The sequence below is a fragment of the Xenopus tropicalis genome, chromosome 3 (genome assembly GCF_000004195.4).
Source record: "Xenopus tropicalis strain Nigerian chromosome 3, UCB_Xtro_10.0, whole genome shotgun sequence".
Classification (NCBI taxonomy): Eukaryota; Metazoa; Chordata; class Amphibia; order Anura; family Pipidae; genus Xenopus; species Xenopus tropicalis.
The window spans coordinates 82301756-82328224 of NC_030679.2; the positions used below are offsets into that span (position 1 = coordinate 82301756).

At 37.6% G+C, this 26469-nt stretch overlaps 1 protein-coding gene across 3 annotated transcripts in view; it reads left to right on the top strand.

Moving 5' to 3' along the window:
• Positions 1–26469, top strand: part of upf2 (UPF2, regulator of nonsense mediated mRNA decay) — a 42858-nt gene that overhangs the window by 3315 nt on the left and 13074 nt on the right. For all 3 annotated transcript variants that reach the window (XM_012958641.3, NM_001128003.1, XM_012958639.3), the window contains 14 exon segments: positions 3359–4138; positions 4931–5091; positions 6005–6202; positions 8546–8683; positions 8913–9016; positions 10997–11082; positions 14247–14355; positions 15274–15387; positions 17112–17228; positions 19235–19420; positions 19615–19818; positions 20975–21250; positions 21605–21788; positions 25413–25555. In XM_012958641.3, the coding sequence (XP_012814095.2) occupies positions 3359–4138; positions 4931–5091; positions 6005–6202; positions 8546–8683; positions 8913–9016; positions 10997–11082; positions 14247–14355; positions 15274–15387; positions 17112–17228; positions 19235–19420; positions 19615–19818; positions 20975–21250; positions 21605–21788; positions 25413–25555 (2800 nt within the window).

The following is a 26469-nucleotide window of genomic DNA, read 5'->3' on the forward strand; positions in this document are numbered from 1 at the left end:
TTTCAGAACTTTTTCCACCTTTTAGGTGGAGGGAAGAAAACCAAAAAAACTAAAATAATGTGGTTGCATAAGTGTGCACACCCTTAAACTAATACTTTGTTGAGGCACTTTTTGATTTTATTACAGTGCTCAGTCTTTTTGGGTATGAGTCTATCAGCATGGTACATTTTGACTTTGCAATCTGTCAGATTGCGAGGGCATCTCCTGGGCACAGCCCTCTTAAGACCACCCCACAGATTTTCAATCGGATTCAGGTCTGGGCTCTGGCTGGGCCATTCCAAAACTTTAATCTTCTTCCGGTGAAACCATTCCTTTGTTGATTTGGATGTATGCTTTGAGTCGTTGTCATGCTGAAAGATGAAGTTCCAGTGGTGTGAAAAACTATTTGCCCCCTTCCTGATTTCTTATTCTTTTGCATGTTTGTCACACTTAAATGTTTCTGCTCATCAAAAACCGTTAACTATTAGTCAAAGATAACATAATTGAACACAAAATGCAGTTTTTAAATGAAGGTTTATGTTATTAAGGGAGAAAATAAAACTCCAAATCTACATGGCCCTGTGTGAAAAAGTGATTGCCCCCCTTGTTAAAAAATAACTTAACTGTGGTTTATCACACCTGAGTTCAATTTCTGTAGTCACCCCCAGGCCTGATTACTGCCACACCTGTTTCAATCAAGAAATCACTTAAATAGGAGCTACCTGACACAGAGAAGTAGACCAAAAGCACCTCAAAAGCTAGACATCATGCCAAGATCCAAAGAAATTCAGGAACAAATGAGAACAAAAGTAATTGAGATCTATCAGTCTGGTAAAGGTTATAAAGCCATTTCTAAAGCTTTGGGACTCCAGCGAACCACCACAGTGAGAGCCATTATCCACAAATGGCAAAAACATGGAACAGTGGCGAACCTTCCCAGGAGTGGCCGGCCGACCAAAATTACCCCAAGAGCGCAGAGACAACTCATCCGAGAGGCCACAAAAGACCCCAGGACAACATCTAAAGAACTGCAGGCCTCACTTGCCTCAATTAAGGTCAGTGTTCACGACTCCACCATAAGAAAGAGACTGGGCAAAAACGGCCTGCATGGCAGATTTCCAAGGTGCAAACTACTTTTAAGCAAAAAGAACATTATGGCTCGTCTCAATTTTGCTAAAAAACATCTCAATGATTGCCAAGACTTTTGGGAAAATACCTTGTGGACTGACGAGACAAAAGTTGAACTTTTTGGAAGGTGCGTGTCCCGTTACATGTGGCATAAAAGTAACACAGCATTTCAGAAAAAGAACATCATACCAACAGTAAAATATGGTGGTGGTAGTGTGATGGTCTGGGGTTGTTTTGCTGCTTCAGGACCTGGAAGGCTTGCTGTGATAGATGGAATCATGAATTCTACTGTCTACCAAAAAATCCTGAAGGAGAATGTCCGGCCATCTGTTCGTCAACTCAAGCTGAAGCGATCTTGGGTGCTGCAGCAGGACAATGACCCAAAACACACCAGCAAATCCACCTCTGAATGGCTGAAGAAAAACAAAAAAGACTTTGGAGTGGCCTAGTCAAAGTCCTGACCTGAATCCTATTGAGATGTTGTGGCATGACCTTAAAAAGGCGGTTCATGCTAGAAAACCCTCAAATAAAGCTGAATTACAACAATTCTGCAAAGATGAGTGGGCCAAAATTCCTCCAGAGCGCTGTAAAAGACTCGTTGCAAGTTATCGCAAACGCTTGATTGCAGTTATTGCTGCTAAGGGTGGCCCAACCAGTTATTAGGTTCAGGGGGCAATTACTTTTTCACACAGGGCCATGTAGGTTTGGATTTTTTTTCTCCCTAAATAATAAAAACCCTAATTTAAAAACTGCATTTTGTGTTTACTTGTGTTATCTTTGACTAATAGTTAAATGTGTTTGATGATCAGAAACATTTTGTGTGACAAACATGCAAAAGAATAAGAAATCAGGAAGGGGGCAAATAGTTTTTCACACCACTGTTCCTTCTCATGTTCAGCTTTCTAGCAGAAGCCTGAAGGTTTTGTGCCAATATTGACTGGTATTTGGAACTGTTCATAATTCCCTCTATCTTAACTAAGGCCCCAGTTCCAGCTGAAGAAAAACAGCCCCAAAGCATGATGCTGCCACCACCATGCTTTACTGTGGGTATGGTGTTCTTTTGGTGATGTGCAGTATTGTTTTTGTTTCAAACATATTTTTTTGAATTATGGCCAAAAAATTCAACCTTGGTTTCATCAGACCATAACACCTTTTCCCACAACCTTTTGGGAGACTTCACATGTGTTTTTGCAAAATATAGCCTGGCTTGGATGTTTTTCTTCGTAAGAAAAGGCTTTCGACTTACCACTCTACCCCACAGCCCAGACATATGAAGAATACGGGAGATTGTTGTCACATGTACCACACAGCCAGTACTTGCCAGATATTCTTGCAGCTCCTTTAATGTTGCTGTAGGCCTCTTGTTAGCCTCCCTGACCAGTTTTCTTCTTGTCTTTTCATCAATTTTGGAGGGACATCCAGTTCTTGGTAATGTCATTGTTGTGCCATATTTTCTCCACTTAATGATGGCTGTCTTCACGTTGTTCCATGGTATATCTAATGCCTTGGAAATTCTTTTGTTCCCTTCTCCTGACTGATATCTTTTAACAATGAGATCCCTCTGAAGCTTTGGAAGCTCTCTGTGGACCATGGCTTTTGCTGTGGGATGTGACTAAAAAAATGTTAGGAAAGACCAACTAGAGCAGCTGAACTTTATTTGGGGTTAATCAGAGGCACTTTAAATGATGGCAGATGTATGCTGACTCCTATTCAACATGATTTTGAACATGATTTCTTAATTCTGAACACAGCTCCATCACCAGTTAGAAGAGGATGTGCACACTTATGTAACCACATTATTTTAGTTTTTTTGGTTTTCTTCCCTCCACCTAAAAGATTTCAGTTTGTTTTTCAATTGAGTGGTACAGTTTATAGGTCACATTAAAGGTGGAAAAAGTTCTGAAATGATTTATCTTTGTCTCATTTTTGTACAGCACAGGAACCCGACATTTTACCAGGAGTGTGTAGACTTTTTATATTACCAGTATATCCCGCAAATTCAGACATGGTTGTGCAGTTCTCTAAAAGAAAGTACCCCTGACCTGTGATGGTGGGGTGACTAATGTATTAGGACCCCCAACATTTTAACTTAGTTTTCCTTTAATATGAATTTGTGTTTTTTTTGTTTGTTTTTTTTTTTTTTAATCAAAATGCTTTAACCCTTGTGTTTTGGGGGAAAACAAATATTTTTGTTTAAAAGATGTGCCTGTGAATATAATTTAATGTTCCATTTTCTGTCTCTTTTCATCAGAGAGAAGGATGAAGCAAATCAGTTACACCAAGAAGCATGGGAACGGCACCACACTAGGAAGGAGCTTCGTAGCAAAAATCAAAATGCCCCTGAAAATCGACCTGAGGAGAGTTTCTTTAGCAGGCTGGACTCTAGTTTGAAGAAGAACACTGCTTTTGTGAAGAAACTCAAAACCATTACTGAACAGCAAAGAGATTCATTGTCCCATGACTTCAACAGCCTTAACCTCAGCAAGTACATAGCAGAGGCAGCAGCCTCCATTGTAGAGGCCAAGTTAAAAATATCTGATGTTAACTGTGCTGTGCATCTGTGTTCTCTTTTCCACCAGCGATATGCTGACTTTGCACAGTCTCTCCTTCAGGTATGGAAGAAGCATTTTGAAGCCCGCAAAGAGGAAAAGACTCCTAATATTACTAAGCTGAGAACAGACTTGCGCTTTATTGCAGAGCTAACCATCATTGGCATCTTTACTGATAAAGAAGGCCTCTCTCTAATTTATGAGCAACTTAAAAACATAATTAATGCTGATCGAGAATCCCACACACATGTTTCAGTAGTAATCAGTTTTTGCCGGCACTGTGGAGATGATATTGCAGGCTTAGTGCCCAGGAAAGTGAAGTGTGCAGCTGAAAAATACAATCTTAATTTTCCTCCTAGTGAGATTATCAGCCCAGAGAAACAACAGCCTTTCCAGAATTTGCTGAAAGAGTATTTCACATCTCTGACGAAACACTTGAAGAGGGACCACAGAGAATTACAAAATATAGAGCGCCAGAACAGGTGTGCAAAATTAATCTCACCTATCTTTAGATCAGGCTTTTATAACTAAATCTGCATGTTTAATCTGAATATTATATTTGGTGTCATGTTTGATATTTTATAACCAATTGTATGTAAAACCATCAAAATCACTGTTTCATTATTAAAGGGACACTAAAAAACTACTCTTCAAAATATAAAAGTTCAAAAAAAGTTAACTATAGGTCATGTTGATAATTTTTCACTGATAGGGCTGCTTTTGTAAGTAATTGTTTCTTGAAGTTCCTAAACCTGACTGTTTTGCTGACCTCACTGTCCCTTCTCAGCCTGTCGGTTATAGTTTCTAGAGCTAACGGACTCCTGCTGCACAAATAAGGCAGGCCCCCTCATAGAGGAACACAAGGAATCAGATAAGCAATGTAGAAGCAATGAGCAAGTACTTTTAGAAAAATTATGAATAGCAGCATGCAAAGACAATGTTATGATAGATGTAAAAAAAAAAAGGTTTAGTTTCTGATGTCAGTATCTCTTTAACATGACTGCTAAATAACATACAAGTATTTCTTACATTGACTCCAAAAAAATATGGATAACTCGCCAAGAGGCTTTTAACATTATATCTGTGCCTGGATGCAGTACCAATCATGAACTGTGGAAAATATCATTTAATATTAACTTTTGATTAGAGAGATTTTCTAAAAAAAAAAAAAAAAAAAAGTAAATTACCTGATGTTCCTATGTAATATTACAACATAACTTTTATTAAGGTAATATGGTACTTGTTAGTAGTATTTTACTTTTTTCTCTGTACAGGCGCATTCTTCACACTAAAGGGGAGCTAAGTGAAGACAGGCACAAGCAATATGAGGAGTTTGCAACATCTTATCAGAAGCTGTTAGCTAGCTGTCAATCACTTGCAGATCTGCTAGATGAAAATATGCCAGAACTTCCTCAGGACAAACCTGCTCCGGAGGGTAGATATTTAGCTGTTTTTATTTTTCATTATTTAAATTATGCTATTTTATTGTGACCTCAAAAACCAAATGTAGAAACTACAGCATGCACTCATCGGACTCTAAAGTAGCAGTTTAAAATTTCAAAAAGCTTTAAACTGTTACTCTGGAGTCCAATGAGTACATGCTGTAGTTTCTACATTTGGATTTTGAGGTTGTGTCACCCCTTGCTGTGGGACTGGGGTATTGCAGCCGGGCCACCGAGAGGAAGTGGTGAGTGAACATTTGAACCTTTTGTAACTATGTGTGGTATACCAACTGCATTAGAGTGATAATTAACAGAGTGAGAGGCTTGGGGCATAAGCACCCGAACCTGCAGCCTAATTTGGTGAGCCCTAGACTTATTATAAGAAACTTTTAACGTTAAAGTTCACCATTATATATAATAGGAACTACTGTAAGCCTCCATACAACTAGAGTAAAGGGAACTATCTTATTGTGGACATTTTATGGAGAATGATCAGTAATTCACATCTGTTTCTATCTTTGTAATGTCTGCAGGGTCTGATTTACTAAGATAAATGTACTTAAAGGAGAATACAAGTCAAAATTTAAAAAGCATACTGCCCAATAGTCCTCCTATTGTTTAGTAAAAACGCCACACTTTTGGCTCACCTAATGAAATATTTACTCAGTCACACATACTTCTTGGCCTGGCGGTCCGCTGCCCCATCTCCTTCTGCTCTCCTGACACCTGGAAATGTTTCTGGCACCACTGCTGTCACTTATTGCCCCCCCCCCCCATTACTAGTTTCGCTGCCCCTGCCTTAGCTACCCAACGTCCACTTCTTCAGCAGATTTTAACATCCAAGCCCACAAAGTGTATTGTTTGTAAATTGTGTCTCCAGAAATTAACCTGTCTCTTGTATTGTAGAACATGGGCCTGGTATTGATATCTTCACACCTGGAAAACCTGGAGATTATGACTTAGAAGGAGGCATTTGGGAAGACGAGGATGCCCGTAACTTTTATGAGAATCTGATTGATTTGAAAGCTTTTGTCCCAGCCATTTTATTTAAGGATAATGAGAAAAATTCTCAGAGTAAAGAAACTGGCAAAGACAGTTTCAAAGGTGAGTGTTATATAACCCCACATAAACAAATACCAATAACTTTGACTTCTGCATGCAGAGAGAATGAGGAGACAGACTGCTGATTTGGGGGGGTTACTTAAGATTATTATTTTAGGCACATTACAAAATTGTTAATATATTATTTTTTGTAGGTTTTTTTTTTTTTACATTTTTCCATGTTATTAAACACATTTTCGTTTTAGTGATAGTTCCCCTTTAAACATTTATTTATGAAGATATATGCACTGGAATAAAGGGGTGGTTTACTTTTAAGTTAACTTTTAGTATGTTTTAGAATGGCCAGTTCTAAGCAACTTTTCAGTTGGTCTTCATTATTTAATTCGTACAGTAATTAATGTAATTATTTGCCACATTCTTCAGACTCTTTCCAGCTTTCAAATGGGGATCACTGACCCCGGCAGCCAAAAATGATTTCCCTGTGAGGCTACAATTTTATTGTTATTGTTAATTTTTATTACTTACATTTCTATTCAGACCCTCTCCTATTCATATTCCAGTCTTTCATTTCAACTCTACCTTAGGAAGTCACTGATTGCTAAGTTAATTTGGACCCTAGCAACCAGATACTAGCTAAAATTCCAAACTGAAGAGCTGCTGAACAAATAGTAAAATAATTAAAAAAACAAATAACAAATAATAAAAAATGAAAACCAATTGCAAACTGTCTCAGAATATCACTCTCTACGTCAGGGTGGGCAAACTACGGGCCGCAGGCCACGTCCGGCCCGTTGGTCTTTCTAATCTGGCCCGTGCTGTGCACATGCCTAGAAGGCAGTGGCGTGCGCATACGCCTGTGCGTCATTCAAACTGCAGAGACAGAAGCGCTGGTGTGTTGCAAGTCAGATTGGAGAAAACCTGAGCACTGAGCAGGAGAAAGGAACCTTGGAGTTCTGGCTTCTGGCGCAGGAAGGAACAGTTTTGGGGCAATTCTTGGCTTTTTTTTTTTTTGCCCACCCCTGCTCTACATCATAGTTAACTCAAAGGTGACCAATCCCTTTAACTCTCACATTTTATAGCATTTCCTTCCTATCTAGACTTCAAATCAGATTTACATAATCTTCAATTAGCAGTAGGGAGTACGAGCAAAATGTCTGCAAATGTCAATATTTTGATTTTTCTGATACCTTATGGATCATAAGATATTCATTATGTCTGTAAGTGATTGATAATATAAAGGTCTGACTGCAAAGGTTTGTGACCCTCAACAACCAGCATTTTTCAGGATGAAAATAGGCCAAAATAAGGCCAGATGAAAAGCTGCCAAAAATAGGACATTCTATAACTTACTGAAAGTGTACTCATTTTGTGAACCACCCTTTTTTGCCAGAAACTCCATTTGTGATTGCTGATACTTTCAATATACACATGCCAAGTATATCTAATTTTCTAATATTTGTTGTATTTAGGTTTTTTTTTTTTTTTTTTTCAAACTTAAAGTTTGCTCCAAGTATTTATTGCAAAATACATTGTAGTTACAAACAAAACATGACAACAAAACATGAAAGGATTGCACTGTTAGAAATGTATATTGTGTTAAAGTGGACCTGTCATCCAAACATAAAAACTGTATAACAAAACTCCTCAAATTAAACATAAACCTAAATTCATTTTTTATTAACACGTCCATACCCATTATAAAGGCATTAAAAAAATAACTTCCCCCTCCCTCCTCACCATCTAATTGTGTAGCCAGTGCATGGGCGTGTGCATCAGGTCCCCATTCTGGTGTTTGGGGTGATACAAAGCTTGCCTTAATAATAATGTCTACAAAATGGAGCCTGCCTGCTTGCTGTGATTCCAAGACTGAAGGAAACAAGATTTATATTATTTATAGAGTAAATAAAGGGGCCATACACGTTTAGATTTTAGTCTTCTTCCTACTAACATTCGAATATCGGTCTATGTAAAAATGCAAAGATTTTATCATTCAGACTGAATTGTAAAATACAAATTGGAGGATGTTCTGGACATAAAATAGTTTGCAGACACCAATCGTACGAAAGTGATTTCCATTGTAGATCCCCCAAAGATATTGTCCGATACAGAATACATGTTAGCTGACCAAAATTTTCTAACCTGGCCGATTGACTAAACAACCCATTGCCGTGGTACGAAAATTATCTGGACAATAATTCATACCCCACACACATCCCCCCCACAGAAAATTGTACGAAACTCGGTTTAGTGCGATTTTAGCGGTACATGTATGGCCAGCTTTAATGAAGTTTATTTTGTTTGACAAACACAATAGAAAGAATTTGGAATTATTTTTAGGATCACAGGTCCCCTTTAACTACTTTGTGCTATGTTCATTTTCAACAGATAGTAAAGAGAAAGATGTGTCCACAACTGAAGAGCTAGAGCTGGAGTTAGAGACATTGGATATTAATGATGAAGGCATGGAACTGGAAGGTGCCGAAGATGCAGAAGACCTAACAAAAAAACTTTTGGATGAACAAGGTAAACAATTACATTAAGAAAATTATAAACCTGAAAACAAACAAACAAAAAAAGATAAATGCTTAGAAATGTGGTTTGTTTAGCAGTTAATTTTTTATATGCATGATGTTATATGCAGACTTAAAACACTAGTGACAACACAAGAACAATTTCAAGATTCAGAATATGACTTTCCAAAATGTTAATAAATCAGACCCTGCATTTTGCCTTCTTTTTCCCTGGTCTACAGAGCAAGAAGATGAAGAGGCAAGCACAGGCTCCCATTTAAAACTCATTGTTGATGCTTTTATTCAGCAGCTGCCAAACTGTGTTAATCGTGATCTAATAGATAAGGTATGTTTTAGTGTCCTGTATATATTTATAAGAACTAAATATTATTTCAATTTGACTTATTACTACAAATATACCATGACCTGGATAAAAGAGAATCTTCACAAACCGTTTTTTTTTTGTTTTAATAATGGTGTGTTGGCAGCAAAGTTCATTATCCACTTTCCTGTGTTGCAGAAATAGCCAGCTTAGCACTATGCAAGTCTTTTAAGTAGCTATTGCCTTAGCCACCCAATCCTTATTTACCTGTCATATAGGACAGAGTATTTCTGCCTATTTTCCTGATCTCTACTGGTCTTGTTTCAGCCACTAGATGGTGCATGGATGCATTTAAAGAGTTGCTGACACCAGAAATTAAAACATTTTTTTCACATCTAACATAACTTTGTCTTTGCATGCTATTTATATTTTTTACTATAAAAATATTTGTCTGATGCTTTTACATTACACCTGATCCCCCATGTTCCTCTGTGAGGGGCTACCATATTGGTGCAGCAGTAGTCTGTTAGCATTAGAAGCTATAACTAACAGTTTGAGCAGATACAGAGGTACAGTTGGGTTGGCAAAACAGTCAGGATTAGCAACTTCAAGCAACAGTTACTTACAAAAGCAGCCCTATTTGCAAAAATAGTCAACATGACCTACAGGGAACTTTTAATATTACCATTAATATTTTGAAGAGTAGTTTTTTAGTGTCAGTACCACTCCGACTGCCTCTCACTGTATGTGATGTACTTGGGTGTCATTACCCTCTGCCTCACACTGAATTTATATTTAGAATGTTGATATTCTTCTTGAAAGTTACTGTACCATAATTTACAAGTGTGCATATGACCTTTAGTCTTCAAGATGGTTAAGAGGTTAAAAGCGTAGATGACCTATGAGGCTGTTTTTTAAACTCTATATTAGTTGATAAACATTTTTAATCCCTCATTCCATTAGGGCTATGGCACACAAATCAGTTTGGCCACCAGTAATAAGTAGTAGCTAAAATGCCTATGACCACTCCTGATAATATTAAATGAAAATAGCCTAATGAAGCAGTTAAAGGAGAAGGAAAGGCATTTTGGAATTTTACTGCCAATAGATTAGCCATATTAATGCAAGCTAGAACACTATATTTATTCTGCAGAAAGCTTTACCATACCTGTGTAAACATCCCTAGAAGCTCCCTGTTTGTTTAAGATAGCACCTACAATTCACAGCACAGTTGGGAGGGGAGCAAATTCTTGTGGGAGAGGGGCAAATTCTGATAGAAGGTAGAGAGAGGAGCGAACTGAGCAGACTCGTGCCGTGCCTTCAAGGATTTTTTCTGAGAGCAGGAAGTCTGATACCGAAGAATATGTGTACACAAAAGAAGATAGTGGCACTTTTCTGTGAGTGCTTATGGCTGTATTTACATTAGGGATGCACCGAATCCCAGATTCGGTTCGGGATTCAGGGATTATTTTCGGTTTCGGTCTTGGCCAAACCAAATAATACTTAGCATAAATTAGCATATGCTGATTAGCATTTGGAAGGGTTAAATGGTAGAGGGAAAAAATTTCGGCACGCACGCCAAATTTTAACCCTTCCCAATCATAATTGGCATATGCTAATTAGGATTTGGATTCAGCAGAATCTGTTGGGGTGGGTTCGGGGGTTCGGCCTATTGCTTTAGAGGTCCACCTCCTATTGGTTTAGGCAGCTCAATTTTTGAGAGGTGTACAATTCTCTTTGCTAATTATCTATGCAGGGTGCAGATTCATTGTGTCTGGTTTTCACCTGCAAACTGAAAGGATGGTTTCTATAAATGTTTGTTTTAGTTTAAATCTCAGAAGAATAACTTATGTATGCGTGAAGTCAAGATGATGATTTAAGATACAAAACTGAAATGAAAAAAATGGCCTTTGCTTCTGGGGCAAGCATAATGAAACTACAGGTTGCTGTGACTAGAGTAGTCTCACCATCCAGAATAAATGCCATCTTCCATGTCTTTTACAGGCTGCAATGGATTTTTGCATGAACATGAATACAAAAGCTAATAGAAGGAAATTGGTCAGAGCACTATTCATTGTTCCCAGACAAAGGTAATGTAAATTTCTCATTATATATATATATATATATATATATATATATATATATATATATATATATATATATATATATATATATATATATATATATATATATATTACTATTAATAATATTCTACAATATGTTTTTTGTTTGATAAAATGTGTTTTTATATAGGATCAGTTGTCTGGAAACATGTTATCCTGGAAGCTTTCAAATAATGCTATTTCCCATAGTCTATGCTGGCATACTAATATGTTGCTATGAAATGGATATTTGCATATTCACATTGCTTACATCCCTATCACAGTCATGCACCAGGGCCAGTTTTATCAGCAGAAACTGGAGTATTCAAATTAAAACAGAAACAGGAAGATCACATTGTAGATAGTGCCCAGGAATGAACTGAACTTGCGACCACGTTTATGCAAGGTAGTATTGTTAACCACTGAAAAAGCCAAAAATTAGGGCAGTGACACAAGGAGTGTATTGTCTTCCACACCCTAGTGGAATGGGCAACAAAATGTCTGAAAATTCCTTTACATTGAATGTCATTAACAAAAATAAAAAAAGATTCTGACGCACTCTGGACTTTTTTTTTTCTTTTAAACAAAAATACGAAAAACTTACTTTGTTTGTGTCATTTGTACCCCACAGAGGGGTGTCTTCCCCAGGACAATAGCCTCTTCTTCCCCTCTGTTGTGTTGAACATTTTGGTAATTAAAAATTGCGCGCGCATATATATATATATATATATATATATCAATCCAAATGGTGTCCGCACTCCAAGGCTCAATATTCTGCGGGGTGCTTAGCCAAAATTATGTATGTATAGAAAATAATCATCTGTGGCCAGCACACCCTTCAATGTTTCATCAAAAAAATTTTTATTGTAGATATATTGTTAAAACCAACGTCTCAGTCCTTATTAGGACCTTTCTCAAGGACCGAAAACGTTGTAATAAGGACCGAAACGTTGGTTTTAACAATATAGCTACAATAAAAAATTTTTTGATGAAACATATATATATAAAATGTGCTTTCACTTAAACAGCTATTTTAATAGCTTGAGCATTGCCTAAATGTTAACTGCTAATTGGCTTTCTGAAAAACTCATTACATGTTACTGATTAACATTAATTGTAGAGCAGTGTTTTTATGTGTGTTTTGCGGTTACTTAAGTTCCTGACATTTTTGACCCATTCCAAAAGAGTAGTTGATTATATCTTATACTGTTATTTCTGTGTGCATACCTGCACTCTTGAAGCCCCTGGTACAAAGTTTGGTTAGAATTTCTTAAAAGGCAAGGAAACCCTTTTTTTACTGAACCATTTAATTAATACCCCCTTGCTCTCCCAGATCACTAGGTTTATTTTTGCAAATACTATTTTTGAGGAGTTTTTGTTTTCTAAAGTCTGTCATGTACACCATCTTTGAAGCGCCTATGTTATCAATAGCATTTGGACAAGCTGCACATGCATTTACTGCAGAGTAGTAAGAGTAGCAGGGTCGGCTGGAGGCAAGGCTGGCCAAGGATGCGAAGAACACCAATCAGAACAGATCATGAATTAAACTTTTCTGCTGCTGATCGGCGGTTAAAAATTCCCATCCATATGAAGTTGAAAACAAAAAAGAAACATTTTAGCAAAAGAAGGAAAAGCTAAAATCATACAAAAACCTGGTTGCATTACTGTGCACACCCTTTAATAATCAGGGATGTGACTGCATTCAGAATTAACCAATCAAATGCAGTCTCATCTCAAAAAGTTAGTATCCACCTGACATCAATTAAAGTGGCTCTGATTGAGCTCAGATAAAGTTTGGCTGTTCCTGTAACAAAAGGAGAAAATTTGCCTTAACAGTGACCAAGATCAGGATGTCCCTCCAAGATTGATGAGTAGACAAGAAGAAAACTGCTCAGGGAGGCCACGAAAAGGCCTACAGCTGCAAGATTTATTGTCAAGTACTGGTTGTTTCCTACACATGGGAAAAATGTATATTATGGTCTGATGAGACCAAGTTTGAAATGTCTGGTCTTAATTCCATCACAAAAACACCATAACCACAGTGAAGCATGGTGGAGGCAGCATCATCATCCTTTGGGGCTTATTTTCATCAGCTGAAACTGGTGCTTTAGTCAAGGTGAATGGAATCATAAATAGCTCCAAGTATCATTCTGTTTTGTCACAAAACCTTCAAGCGTCTGCTAGGAAACTGAAGATGAAGAGGAACTTCACCTGTCAGCATGACAGCAACCCAAATAATTTAAATTAACAAAGCAATGGCTTCCCCAAAGGAGAATCTATATTCTGGAATGGTCCAGCCAGAGCCCAGACCTTACACTGACTGAAAATCTGTGGGGTGACCTGAAGAGTGCTGTGCACAGGAGATGCCCTCGCTGTTTAATAGATGTGCAAAGGAGGAGTGGGCAAAATTTGCCAGGTCCAGGTGTGCCAAACTGATAGACTCCTACCCAGAAACACTAAGGGGCCCATTCATTAAACCACAATTTTTTTTTTTTTCAGAAAAATTCGTATTTTTTCTAATTTTTATAACTTTTCGTAATAACCATGATAACATTGTGAAAATAGTACGAGTTTTTTGTGGTTTTCGTTAACTTCCACGAAAAAGTTGTATAAACTTTTTGTAAACTTTGGTACCGTGACTTTCTTTTGCCAAGTTGGAGCTGTAGAGTGCCATTGAGTCCTATGGAAGGCTTCCAAAATCATGCATTGAAGTTTCAAAGGCAAAAAGGTTTTCACGCCGTTTACGATAGTTAGGATATGAAAATCTTGTGACTTTCGGATCGCAACCACGATATATCCGTACAACCAAGAAAATAATTTTCACGCAACTTTCGCACATCAGAAATTATCGTGGTTACTCCAAATTTTGGCAAAAATTTGTGGTTTAATGTATGGGCCCCTAAGTGCTGCAAAAAAAAAAAAAACAAACAAACAAAAGTTGCATTAACCAATAATTAGTTTAAGGGTTGAGCACACTCATGCAACCAGGTTTTTGTATGACTACTTTTTTCCTTTTTTTTTCCCTAAACTGTTTCTGACTTTGGACCCTAGCAATAGAATAAAAATCTTCTGGCCTTATTTTCATTAAAATGACATAGTGTAGTACAATCTGATATGCAAGTAGAGTATTACTGCTTATTCTTCTCTTTCAGACTGGATCTTCTTCCATTCTATGCCAGATTAGTGGCCACCTTGCATCCTTGCATGTCTGATGTTGCAGAAGACCTTTGTTCCATGTTAAAGGGAGACTTTCGTTTCCACGTAAGACTTGCCTATACTTCAAATAGTGTTTTTTAAAGTAAAATGCTGTAAGGACAGGTAGTTTTTAGGTGGATTTAGCGAGTCAGCAATTTAACACAGTTTGTGGCCTAACTTTATGTGAGAACAGCCCAGCACTTTCCACTTGGTTGAAACTCCTCTGGCAGTAGCTGTCTGTACTTGTAGCTGTCTACTGTGACGTCAGAGATGAGTCAATATAAGAGATAAGTTACTTATCAAGCTCCATATTTTGCTGTAAGTGGGGACCTTAGATCGTAAGTTCCACTGGTGAAAGGATTTATGTTGTATGATGTATAATCCTTGTGAAGCACTGTGGAATTTGTCGGCACTTTATACATTTTTATAAGACCAGCCCCAATCTAAAGTCCCTCACAATTACACAAATAATAAGGGTTTAGTTTATCAGGAGCCAGTTTAGCTGCCTGAATTCTATGAAATGTGGGAGAAAATCCACACTGAGGCATGGAAAACATATAAGCTCATTTCAACCCAAGCTGAAATCGAACTCTGGACCCCAGGCAAGGCAGAAGGACTACCCACTAAGCCATCGTATTCAGTTGCAGCTTAAGCCAGGTTGCTCACTCACCCTATTGTTGATACATTTCTTAGCTGCAAGAAGGCAACTACTATATAAGATGTTTGAACTGAAGCTGCTGTTTACCAGAAATATTTAACAGTGTAGAGAGTCTGTGACAGGACACTCCCAACCCCATCCCCCCTCTTTCTGAACTGTTCCTGTTCATAAAATAGTGGAAATTAAACTTAAAACTTACATTTTAGTAATATGTTCAGAAATAAAAATAAATTGTCACTGGTGTTCTATTTGTAAACCTTGGCATGTGACGTAGCTTATTGATTTTTTTTACTACCCTTTAAATGTCACATTACATTTTTTCACAGGTTAGAAAGAAGGATCAAATCAACATTGAAACAAAGAACAAGACTGTGAGATTTATTGGAGAACTTGCCAAATTTAAAATGTTCAGCAAAACAGATACGCTGCATTGTTTAAAGGTTTGTGTTGACACGCAATGGCACATGAATCAGTTTGATCTTTGAATTTTACAAGTAATAAGTGAGCGACAACACACTGGGAACTGCTAAGGATTGCTTTTCATTTCATTTGGTGTAGCATATGCTGAATATACGCTGAAAGTACACCTTTGCCTTGTGTCTGCGTGCTATGCATAGCAGTTGACATTTACTGTAGTGGGAAATGGGGCTGTCACAGTAGATTTGCAGTGGTCAAAAAACTTATCCTTAAGACAAATATTTATCCAGTAAGGGACAAATAACATCTCTTATGTGAAGCAGTAGAAGGTTAGTAGAGAATTTGTAGTGTAGTGTGTTCCCTGGTCAAAGAGGCAGCCTGATGGTACCAAGCTTGGCTCTAGACACCAAGGCACAGAAGGCATCATTGGACATTCATAAGCAAGAGTCTATCAATCTCTGCTTGGTTGACTTTCCTAGAGAACTTAGGGTCCACTTAAAAATTACCCATTTGCTTGCTCTTTTACTTTAGAGAGCTGCATCTGATTAAACCATGTTGGCAACTTTAAAAACCAGGCCCAAGGGCAAATCACCACAACCATTGGTTTTTGAGATTTATCTACTATTTAAACAACAGAAAGTCAATAAAAAATGCATAGTTGGCTCTGCATATTGTGGCCGTTGCATGTAGATACCTGCTTCTACTGAAAAAAAACCAACAACATAGGGCCATGTTAGCAAAATGCAGTATAGGGTATCTAAAGAGAAGGGCTGCAAGGGAGCTGTGAATAAAGACAATGTTGTATCTTAGTACAACATATGTTGTGTTTTAAAACAATAGGATCGTTGTAAAAGTTACTGAGCTAAACCAAGATAACCAATGTCCAAGAACAAGCTATTGAAATAGTTTTTTTGTAAATCCAAGCAAGCTTTTTTCTGTATTTTTTTTTTTTTTTTTTTAAATATCATTTAGCCCCTGTCCATCTTAGCCATATCTGATAACACTGTCTCTGGTTAGAGTGTATATTTTTTTATATAAATATATATAATATATATATAGTCCATAGGGTGCACACCATTTGCAGCAACAAAGCCTTGGTGCTAGAACCAAAAAAAAATGTAGTGAAACAAGGACAGCACTCCTAGGTTTTAAAGAATTGTGAGCAAAATGAAAAACACTCCAGATGAAGGTTTCTGTGTGAGACCGAAACGTCGAGTAATAAACGTTTCTATTTTTGCATTTACATTTTGCTCACAGTTCTTTAAATCCTAGGAGTGCAGTCCTTGTTCCAGCCAGATGCTGTCAAGACAGATGTAAGTTCTAGTATGTGTATCTCTGTAATTCTTTCATTAGGCAAGCCAGGAATATAGCGTTTTTACACAGCAATAGTAGTACTATTTAATTGTGTGCTTAGTAGATTTTGCCTTTCCTTCCCCTTTAAAATTATTTCCAGGCTGTTGGGTCACCTCTTCCCAACTGTCTGGTGGAAGCCTGAATTGATAACATTGATTTTTACCAGGGTAATTTGGTTCAGAGTAGGGCAGTATATTGGTACTTTCCCAGTATCGGGGCGAGAACTCCTTGCTTAGGGCTGTGGTCCTTGGTAGCTTGATAGCTGCCTGGTCTCTCTAAATCTTTCCTGTCATAGGATGTTAATATAACAAAATACAGATTCATTATGTCTACTTTGATACTCCGTGTCAACATTGCTTAACTATAAACACAACCTACCTAACACTTTGCACAGATGCTGTTGTCAGACTTTTCGCATCACCACATAGAAATGGCATGCACTCTACTGGAAACTTGTGGCAGATTTCTTTTTCGATCTCCAGATTCTCACTTGCGCACCAGTGTCCTGCTGGTAAGATTTCACATCTAATTTCTTCTTCCTGGAAATTATGCAAATGTATATTATAGACTCAAGAAGTACAGATGCAAAATAGATACTATTGCATATTTTCAAGAGACAGTAGGGTGAGGGTTCTGCTCTCAAGAGCTTTAAGTCTAAGAGGGAGAATAAGTGAGACACACAGGTGCATATATATTAAAGTGTGTAAGCCAACGGCACCAGTGATGTTGCCCATAGCAACCAATAAGATCTTTGCTTTTGTTTTCTAACCAGTAGTGTGTGTGCTATTAAATGGTTTAGGTGTGTGGTCAAGTTGCTGAGGGCATAATTGGGTTTAAAGTGATTGTTTGATAGTCTGGAGGTTCTTAAAGTGTCTAAAAGAATGGGGAAGGGAGTTCCAGAGGATGGATGCAGTTTGTAAGAAGTTTTGGATGTGGGAGTGAAAATAAGTAATGATATAAGGAGGTGCACAAATCACTAAATATCTGCCATTCAGCAATATCACATACTCTGGGTTATCTGAACAAAAATTATTTTCCTAGCAACCTTAAATAAAATAACCTCTGCTGGGAGGTCTGATACTCTGATGCATAAATCTGTACTGATAACAAAACAATCCTATTGGGTTAATTAAATAGTTAAATGTTTTTTAGTAGACACAGAGGTACAAATTATGGAAAAACCATTTATTAGCAAAAACCCAGATGCCAGACATTTTAAATAATTGATCCCATACATGTAGTATGTTATGAATGGTAACTTCCAACTTAATAAGTAACAGATGCTCACTTCTATGCTCACAATTGATAGCACAATGCATTTTTTTAAAGAACTTGGTTTCTAGAATAATTAATCTTAGCAGTGTTTGGGTTAAAACTATGTTTAGTTGAATATCGTGTTTTTATATTTTATTTATTAAATGATTAGAGAATACTGAGCAGGTACCTTGATTACCATATGTGGTGTCGGGCCCTAGACCCATCCACAAGTATAACTTAGATTCTTAGATGGCTTCTGTTCTGTAGCAGCTACAGATATTGAAGGAAAAGGAAAGCATTAATCACTGGGAGGGATGGTGTCAAAAGTATTTACCTGATACTCTGGGCCGGTGCTCCTGTTAGCAGAAAACTTTACCTGCACGTGGTACTTCTGCACGAGCACCACTGAGCGATCCTCTTATTCTGATTCTTCCCTTTTTCTTTAAAAACCTGGGGCCAATGAATGCGCAGTTGAGTGAAAAAGCTCAAAGAAAGAAGACGCAGGAAAAAGGATCAATATGTGCAAAAGTACCCTGGGCACTTGCAGTTTTCTGGTAACGGGAGCACCTTCCTGGGGTATCCAGTAAGTGATTACAATCACTGGGCTGTACCCTAGCACCCAATTCGAGTCCTTTAGACTGATTTGCCAGCTTACCTGTTTGTGTATGGGCCCCCCCCAACAGGCACCTCCAGCCAATATCTCGCAAAAGATTGGGCAGGTGTCAATCAGGCAAGGTTTCATTTTCACGTCTGATTGGGAAAGGGGGCTCATTGATGAAGTCCTCAGTCCAATGGCTCCTATGCCCCCCCAAAGGATTGAATTAGCCGTATGTCGCCCACCCAAGATGGGCATATCGGGGAAAGATTCACTCATTTGGTGACCTCACCAACCTATCAAATCTTAGTGTGTATGGCCAGCTTTACAAACACTTAACATGTACCTTTCTCACAACTCCTAATGGGTCATTTTATGAATGGTCAAACAAAGTGCAAAAAACAGGTGCAAACCTCCATGTCTCACTCACTATGGATGCAAATTATATTGCAGTTGATGAGATTCAGATTAAGAGCTCATACAGACGAGCATTTTAAATGCTTAAATACTACAGTAGCAACATGCAGGTATAGACACTGATATTCAGTATGTTCACAATTCAGAAAGCATTTTGCTTCTCCCATAATTCATGCAAATAACAAAAACATCCTATAAAATGTTGGCAAATTGTGTTTGTTGTTATGCTAATATTCATTTGTGTTTAGGAGCAAATGATGCGCAAGAAGCAAGCAATGCACTTAGATGCACGCTATGTTACAATGGTTGAAAATGCCTACTATTACTGTAACCCACCTCCAGCTGAAAAAACTGTGAAAAAGAAGCGACCTCCACTACAAGAATACATCAGAAAGCTTCTTTATAAAGACCTTTCCAAGGTCACCACTGAAAAGGTGAGGCTTCTTTTTTGTGCTAACTGATGTATATTGTTATTGTCTATATGTCCCAGGTTTATGAAGATTGGCAGTTTTCTATTCAATATACATTTACTTGCAATGTCCATTAGTCTGAGTTTCTCTTGGATAATGTTCGTTTGCAAACGTAACTACATAATTTATTTGCTCATGTTCATAATTTGTGATTGCAGGTTTTGAGGCAGATGAGGAAGCTGTCTTGGCAGGATCCTGAAGTGAAGGACTATGTAATTTGCTGCATGATCAACATCTGGAATGTTAAATACAACAGCATTCATTGTGTAGCCAATCTTTTGGCAGGACTGGTACTTTACCAAGAGGATGTTGGAATACATGTTGTAGATGGAGTGTTAGAAGATATACGTCTTGGGATGGAGGTAAGCTAGAAACAAAATCCAGGCACTGACTTTACTGACAACACATAGTTTAAAACATTTATTTTATAATTATTTATTTTTATTTTTTAATTTTACTTAATTTTTGCTTTGGCCATCCCAGTTTTTAATGCATTTTCCTCATGCATTTCAATATACTGTACAATTTAAAATATTGTTTTTTTAATATTCAAAATAAATATTGCCGGGATACACCAGATATAACAAATATATTCTTTAAATATATATTTTTTTTATACTTTCATTGGCATTTTACAAGACAGGGTTAGCAAACAATTTCAATGAAATCCAGAACATAAGCTGTGTATAAACTAATTAGCCCACTGCATCAAAGATGTACAACTTCAAATAAAAGGTTCATACCCATCTTTATTCTGATTTTTCTTGAAACTTTTTGTTTTGCGCTTTGCAGTTTTAGCACGTACCAAAAGCTGCATCGCTATTCTTAATTACGTGCTGTCTGCCTTTTGATGAGTTCAGTTCCAGGAGAAATTAATTGAAAAATCACATTGTTAATACACATAAAGATAATTCTGCCAACAAGATAAAGACCCAGTATAACTTTCATTTAAAAAAAAAATCCTTTTATTTTCAAATACAAATTATTTTTCTTGCAGCTAACCTCCATAGCTTCTGGACCTGAAAAGTGTTTTGATAGAGTGACTCAAAGTCATAGTTAAACAACTGCGGAGACGGCAAATCCCTTATCTGCATCTCTTGCTAGTTCTGGTTAGGAGCTACCTAAATCTGAATAATAAAACACAGCAATCTATCTGTAAGAAAATCAAGTATTGCAATATTACTGATGACATCACCAGAACTGTAACAGTAATTGGTTGCACCATAGAAGAATTACATTTTATACTTTGTTTTTCCCTGGGGTGCAGTGGTTTCATGTTATCCACCCACTGGTTGTCTTAGGTGCTCATCTACCAGCTTGCTTGTGGAGCATTTGCTGTTGCTTCAGAAAAAAAGGTTTTCCATAAAGACCAGTGATCTCATCCCCTTTAAAGAAAGTTTTTCTGTACAGTTGTTTCACATTAAAGTAATGAGAAATCAAATGCAATATCTGTTAAGAGTAAAAGTAATGAATAAACTAATGTATGCATTGTTGGCTTCCTAAATTTTTTTCTTGTAGGTTAACCAGCCAAAATTTAATCAGCGGAGGATAAGCAGTGCAAAGTTCCTTGGGGAGCTTTACAACTATAGAATGGTGGAATCTGCAGTTATATTTCGCACACTTTATTCATTTATTTCCTTTGGTGTAAATTCTGATGGAAGCCCCAGCCCACTTGATCCTCCTGAACACTTGTTCCGCATTCGATTAGTTTGCACTATCCTTGACACTTGTGGCCAGTATTTTGACCGTGGATCAAGCAAGAGAAAGCTTGATTGTTTTCTTGTTTATTTTCAGGTATGTAACTGCAACTTAAACATATCTCTTCATAATTATATGTGAGGTGTCAATTGATTTAGAAATCTTGATTAAGCTCTCTGTTTATTATTAACCAGAATTGTTTAAAACTTAATTGAAGACCATGCTACACTAGGGACATATTTTTAATAACGTGACATTGGAATACAAAATCATGGCCACTTCAGTGCGCAAGGTACACTGCATGCATTTAGACATACTTATAAAGCTGTGTAATGAATTTTAGATTTTATCTTTCTGTTTGAGTTAGATAAATTGTTAACTTCTTTACAAAGAACTTAGTCTCTTGCATTAGTCAGTTTCTGATTTCACTTTTTATGTGTCTTACTTTAGCGCTACGTTTGGTGGAAGAAAAGTCTTGATGTGTGGACTAAAGACCACCCATTTCCAATAGATATTGATTATATGATAAGTGATACCTTGGAGCTTCTGAGGCCAAAAATGAAGCTCTGTGCCTCACTGAATGAATCTGTCCGCCAAGTGCAGGATTTGGAGCGTGAGTTTCTGACAAAGCTAGGTAAGAAAAACAGCTTCTTGTTAAACTTTTGCAGAGAGCTACAAAGGGCTATTGCACACTAATTTACATGTTTCATTCAATCTTAGACTGGCACTTTTGCATTAATCAATAGAAATAAAGATTATAGCGACCTTAATAGTAGTATGCCTTGCCTACAAATGGTGGACAAAAAGAAACATGAAATTAAAAAAAAATTATCATATCAATCACAACTACAAAGGTAGCTCATAGTAAGTTGATTGCCAATAAGCTTTATAAGTCGTTCCAAGAGTTCCAAGGTGATACGAAACCGTCTTTTAAGCTGTACAAACAATCTTATTGCAATGCAGGGGCATCAGTCTCATCAGTCCCAAACTCATACACCTCTCCTCCCGCTCCACAAGTGCCGCCCCTCTCTGCCACTTGCACTGGCTACCTGTCACATACAGGATTCAGTTCAAGATTCTCGCACTCACCTTCAAAGCGCTCACTGGTGCCGCACCACTCTATTTAACCACCCTAATCGCCAAGTACACCCCCAGACGTAACCTTCGCTCTAGACACAACCTCCTTCTCTTCTCCTCACTCATCACCTCCTCTCACTCTCGCATCCAGGACTTCTTACGCGCTGCACCTATCCTCTAGAATGCTCTTCCCCATCCCATTAGGCACTGCCAGACTCTGCAAGCCTTTAAATGGTCTCTTAAAACTCACCTTTTCACTCAAGCCTATAACCTAAACCCCCCAAACATTCACTAACCACTTGTTTTCACCTCTCACTCTGCACTTACTGTCACTTTACATACCTACATGATCTCTAACTCCATGCTAGTTACCCGACCTTATGTCTCAGCCTTTCTTTTTAGAATGTAAGCTCTTGCGAGCAGGGCCCTCCCCCTAGTTTCTCCGATCCTCATCCAATGTAACTGCAAACCATTTTTTGTGAATTGTTTATATGTACATGTTAACTGTTCTGTCTTTTGTACCCCTCTCTTCTGTAAAGCACTGCTTAAATTGATGGCACTATATAAATAATAATAATAATCAGTCACAGTCGTAAGTTGAGCTCCATGGCTTGTATAGACTGACACTTTCCAAGACTTTTCCAAGTATTTATACAGTGCAAAATAGTAACAGGGTGTTTTAATAAGCATATGTATGACCCTTTCTTAAAAAAAACAGAGATGCATAAAGCTGTAACTTATTGTAGGGTTGCCTTTCAGAACTGCTTGTGTGCAAGGGCATTGCACAAATAACCAGGATCTGGTGTAAAGGGCACAGAACCCAAATCTAAAGGGGTGGCCAATGGTGTGCTGCCCCTATCTGCCTATAATCCCTTCTAATGTACTTGTACAGAGTAATCGTGTCCTCTCGCACGCACCTTTTTGCCAAAGAAAACAACCAAACTTGATAGTCTAACCAAATAGTTTAAATTTTCTATCCCCTTTACCATTTTTGTTGCACGTCTTTGCACTCTCTCCAGCTCACTAATATCCTTCTTAATGACTGGTGCCCAAAACTGTACCGCATACTCAAGGTGAGGCTTTACCTGAGACCTATAAAGAGGCAACATTATGTTTTCATCCCTTGAGTCAATACACTATTTGATGCAAGACAACACTTTTATTTAATGATTGCTCTTTATGGTTGTATATGGGCCAAGGAATTTGAGGTCAGTTTGCTGTTTTATTGTTCATTCATGATGTTCACGTATGTCAAGTTGAAAACTCTCCCTTAAGACACTACTAGATTAATTTGAGAGTTTTGTATTTTTGCTATTTTGTCCATCCCCTTAATATTGTCTGGAGAGAAGTTTCATATGAAAAATGTCAAACTACTTTGAAACTAGCACTTATATTGCAGTGTCACCCACTGTAACCTACAGCACTTATATCTGCCTATTTGTGTCTGCTAAGTTACCCTCCCATTTAGATTGTAAGCTCTACAGAATCCTCTTGATTCTTACTTATTGCAACTGTACCTTGTATTTATTGTTATACTTTGTATTTATCTATTATTATTTCAATAACCCCCTGTTGTATTAACATATTCTACTGTACAGCGCTGCGTACATAAGTAGCGCTTTATAAATAAACATATACATACATACTAGTACTTCTTGGCAACAAAATATGTACAATGAACAATCTGTCAACTATTCAGCATATGTATGAAAATATGTTTTGGGTTTTTTTGTTTTTTTTCCCCCCTAAATACTGGTACTTTAATAGCACTGGGAAAATGTGCACTAACACATAGTAACCTGTAAGTGATTTTTTTTTCAGGCATTTAGATTTAGACCTATAAAAGCAAAGATTTGATTGTTTGCCATGGGTCAGTGCCCAGGTGCAAATCTCCATTGTGTTAAATTGAATAGCAGTGTAAAGAACTGTTACAGTGGTAGGAGCTCGAAAGATAGGGTGTTTATGCATTAAATTATGTATATTTCACTAGGAGAATTTGTGATGTTTTTACCAGTAGATGTAGGTAAGGCTTTTATTAGAACTCCTGTTCTTTAATTAAAAAAAAATTAATGAGAAATAGGGTACAAGTGTGGGACAAGCTTTTATCTGCTTACATTCTTATTCGTTAATGATTTTCTCAAAAGTCTTTAATAAAAAAAATAACCCTGGATCTGTTCTCATACCTGAACAAAATTAGACAGAGCACTACTATGTCCGGTCTGGCAATCTTTGGATTCTGGCACAGGCGAGAGGGGCTGCTGTAATATGCCATAGATCATTTTTTATGGAACCTATTACCCCCATATTGTTTTACCCACCAGAGGCGCAGACTAATGGAACTCTAGTTGTTTGTTTTTTTTTGCCAGTGCTAGGCTGCACTGTGAGGGAGCTTCTGGTGTGGGCAGCCATGTTGTGACACAGTGATGCGCATAGTAAGCGAGTGCCACAACTTGTTTATCATACACATATGTGTGATGTAGGAGGGTGAGTCTCATCCACTGCTCCTACATCAGGCGCATGAGCATCATAAGTGAGTGGGGAAGATTTGATCAGTATGCTCATGTGCACCAAACAACATGGCCTTCCGCACCAGAAACTTCTACCTGGTGTGAGTAGCATAGCGCTGGCTGGGGCTTTTTTTTTTTTTTTTTTTTAATAAAAACAAATGTTTCCCTCATCCAGAGTGCGGGCTCTATTAGCATGCACGTCTGGTGGAGGAAACAATATGAGGGTGATTGGTGCACTTAAATAGGCTGCTGGGAGGCTGTTTGGATTTCTATATGTGAAATGCCAGGGTCTATTCTGAATCCCTGTTGGACCAGGAGAACTGCTTTTCTACATACCTAGCAAGTACTTTTTAGTTCCATTTTTAAAAATCTTTGATTCTTTGCTTTCATGTGCTCTTTATAGTTTTTAGAAACTCCTGATACTCCACTATTGAGGTGCTGTCATTCACTTATAGATTGTTTTGTCATTGAATGCCATTATGTTTTACATGTAAGTACAGTAGACTTACCAGGTCCACTCAAATTTCAGACTTTTTTTAAAATTGTCATGCTTTGTAACAGGATCCTCTGTGGATTTCTTTCACAAGCGGCTCTGTTACAAAGTTATAAAGCTGTAAAAACAGTGCTAAAATATACCAATCATTATCATTTTACTGCCATTCTTTTCTCCAAAGGTCTCATGAATGATAAGGAATCCAAACATTCCATGACAGAAGGAGATCACCTAGTGTATGAAGATGATGATGAGGAAGAAGAGGCTGGGGCAGAGACAGAGGAGCAGTCTGGCAATGAAAGTGAAATGAATGAACAAGAAGAAGTGAGTGAATTTTTATATGTGTCATTAACAAAAGACATACTTGTGAGAGAATTGTTTCCCTTTTTACTCCTTACAAAATTTAGTTGGCCTTAAACTAGTGAACAGTGCTGTCTGGTTGGGCAGACCCGACCCAGACACATTGACCAACGTTGTTCATCCTTTCACATGTATGTATGTATGTATATATTTATTTATAAAGCGCTACTTATGTGCACTAAGGGGGAGATTTATTAACGCACAAACGCTCCAAATGCGTTTTTTTCATAATCGTGGTTTTTTGCGACAATTTCGTACCTAGCACGACTTTTTCGTCGCTTTCACGACTTTTTCGTACTTTGCGACTTGCGCCGAGTACGAAAGTTTCGGATTCCTTCAAGCTTCGGTATCGTGACTTTCCTTGGGCCAGGTTGGAGCTGCAGAGTCCCATTGATTCCTATGGGAGGCTTCCAAAATCATGCACAGAAGGATCAAAGTCGGAAAGGTTTTCCTGCATTTTACGATCGATCTGTACGAAAATTTCGTGACTTAAGGATCGCCAATACGATATTATCATGACTAATATGATTTTTTCGTAAGCATTTTTGTGATTTTTGCGATCTTCAGAAATTATCGTATCCAGTCCGAATTTGTACCATTCAAACTCGTGTTTTAATGAATCGGCCCCTAAATGTACAATATGTACACAATATTTACAGTAAATTAGTACAACAAAACTGTGTCATCATAATAATAGATAAAAAAAAAACTAAAAAAAGTATGAAAAATAAAATTAGATATAAGGTATGGTGGTGATTATTTAAGAATCAAAGAGACAAGGGAATAGAGGTCCCTGCCCAGTAGAGCTTACAATCTAAATGGGAGGGTAACTTAAAGACACAACTAAGAGTGTATCAGGTGCTGCAGGTTACAGTGGG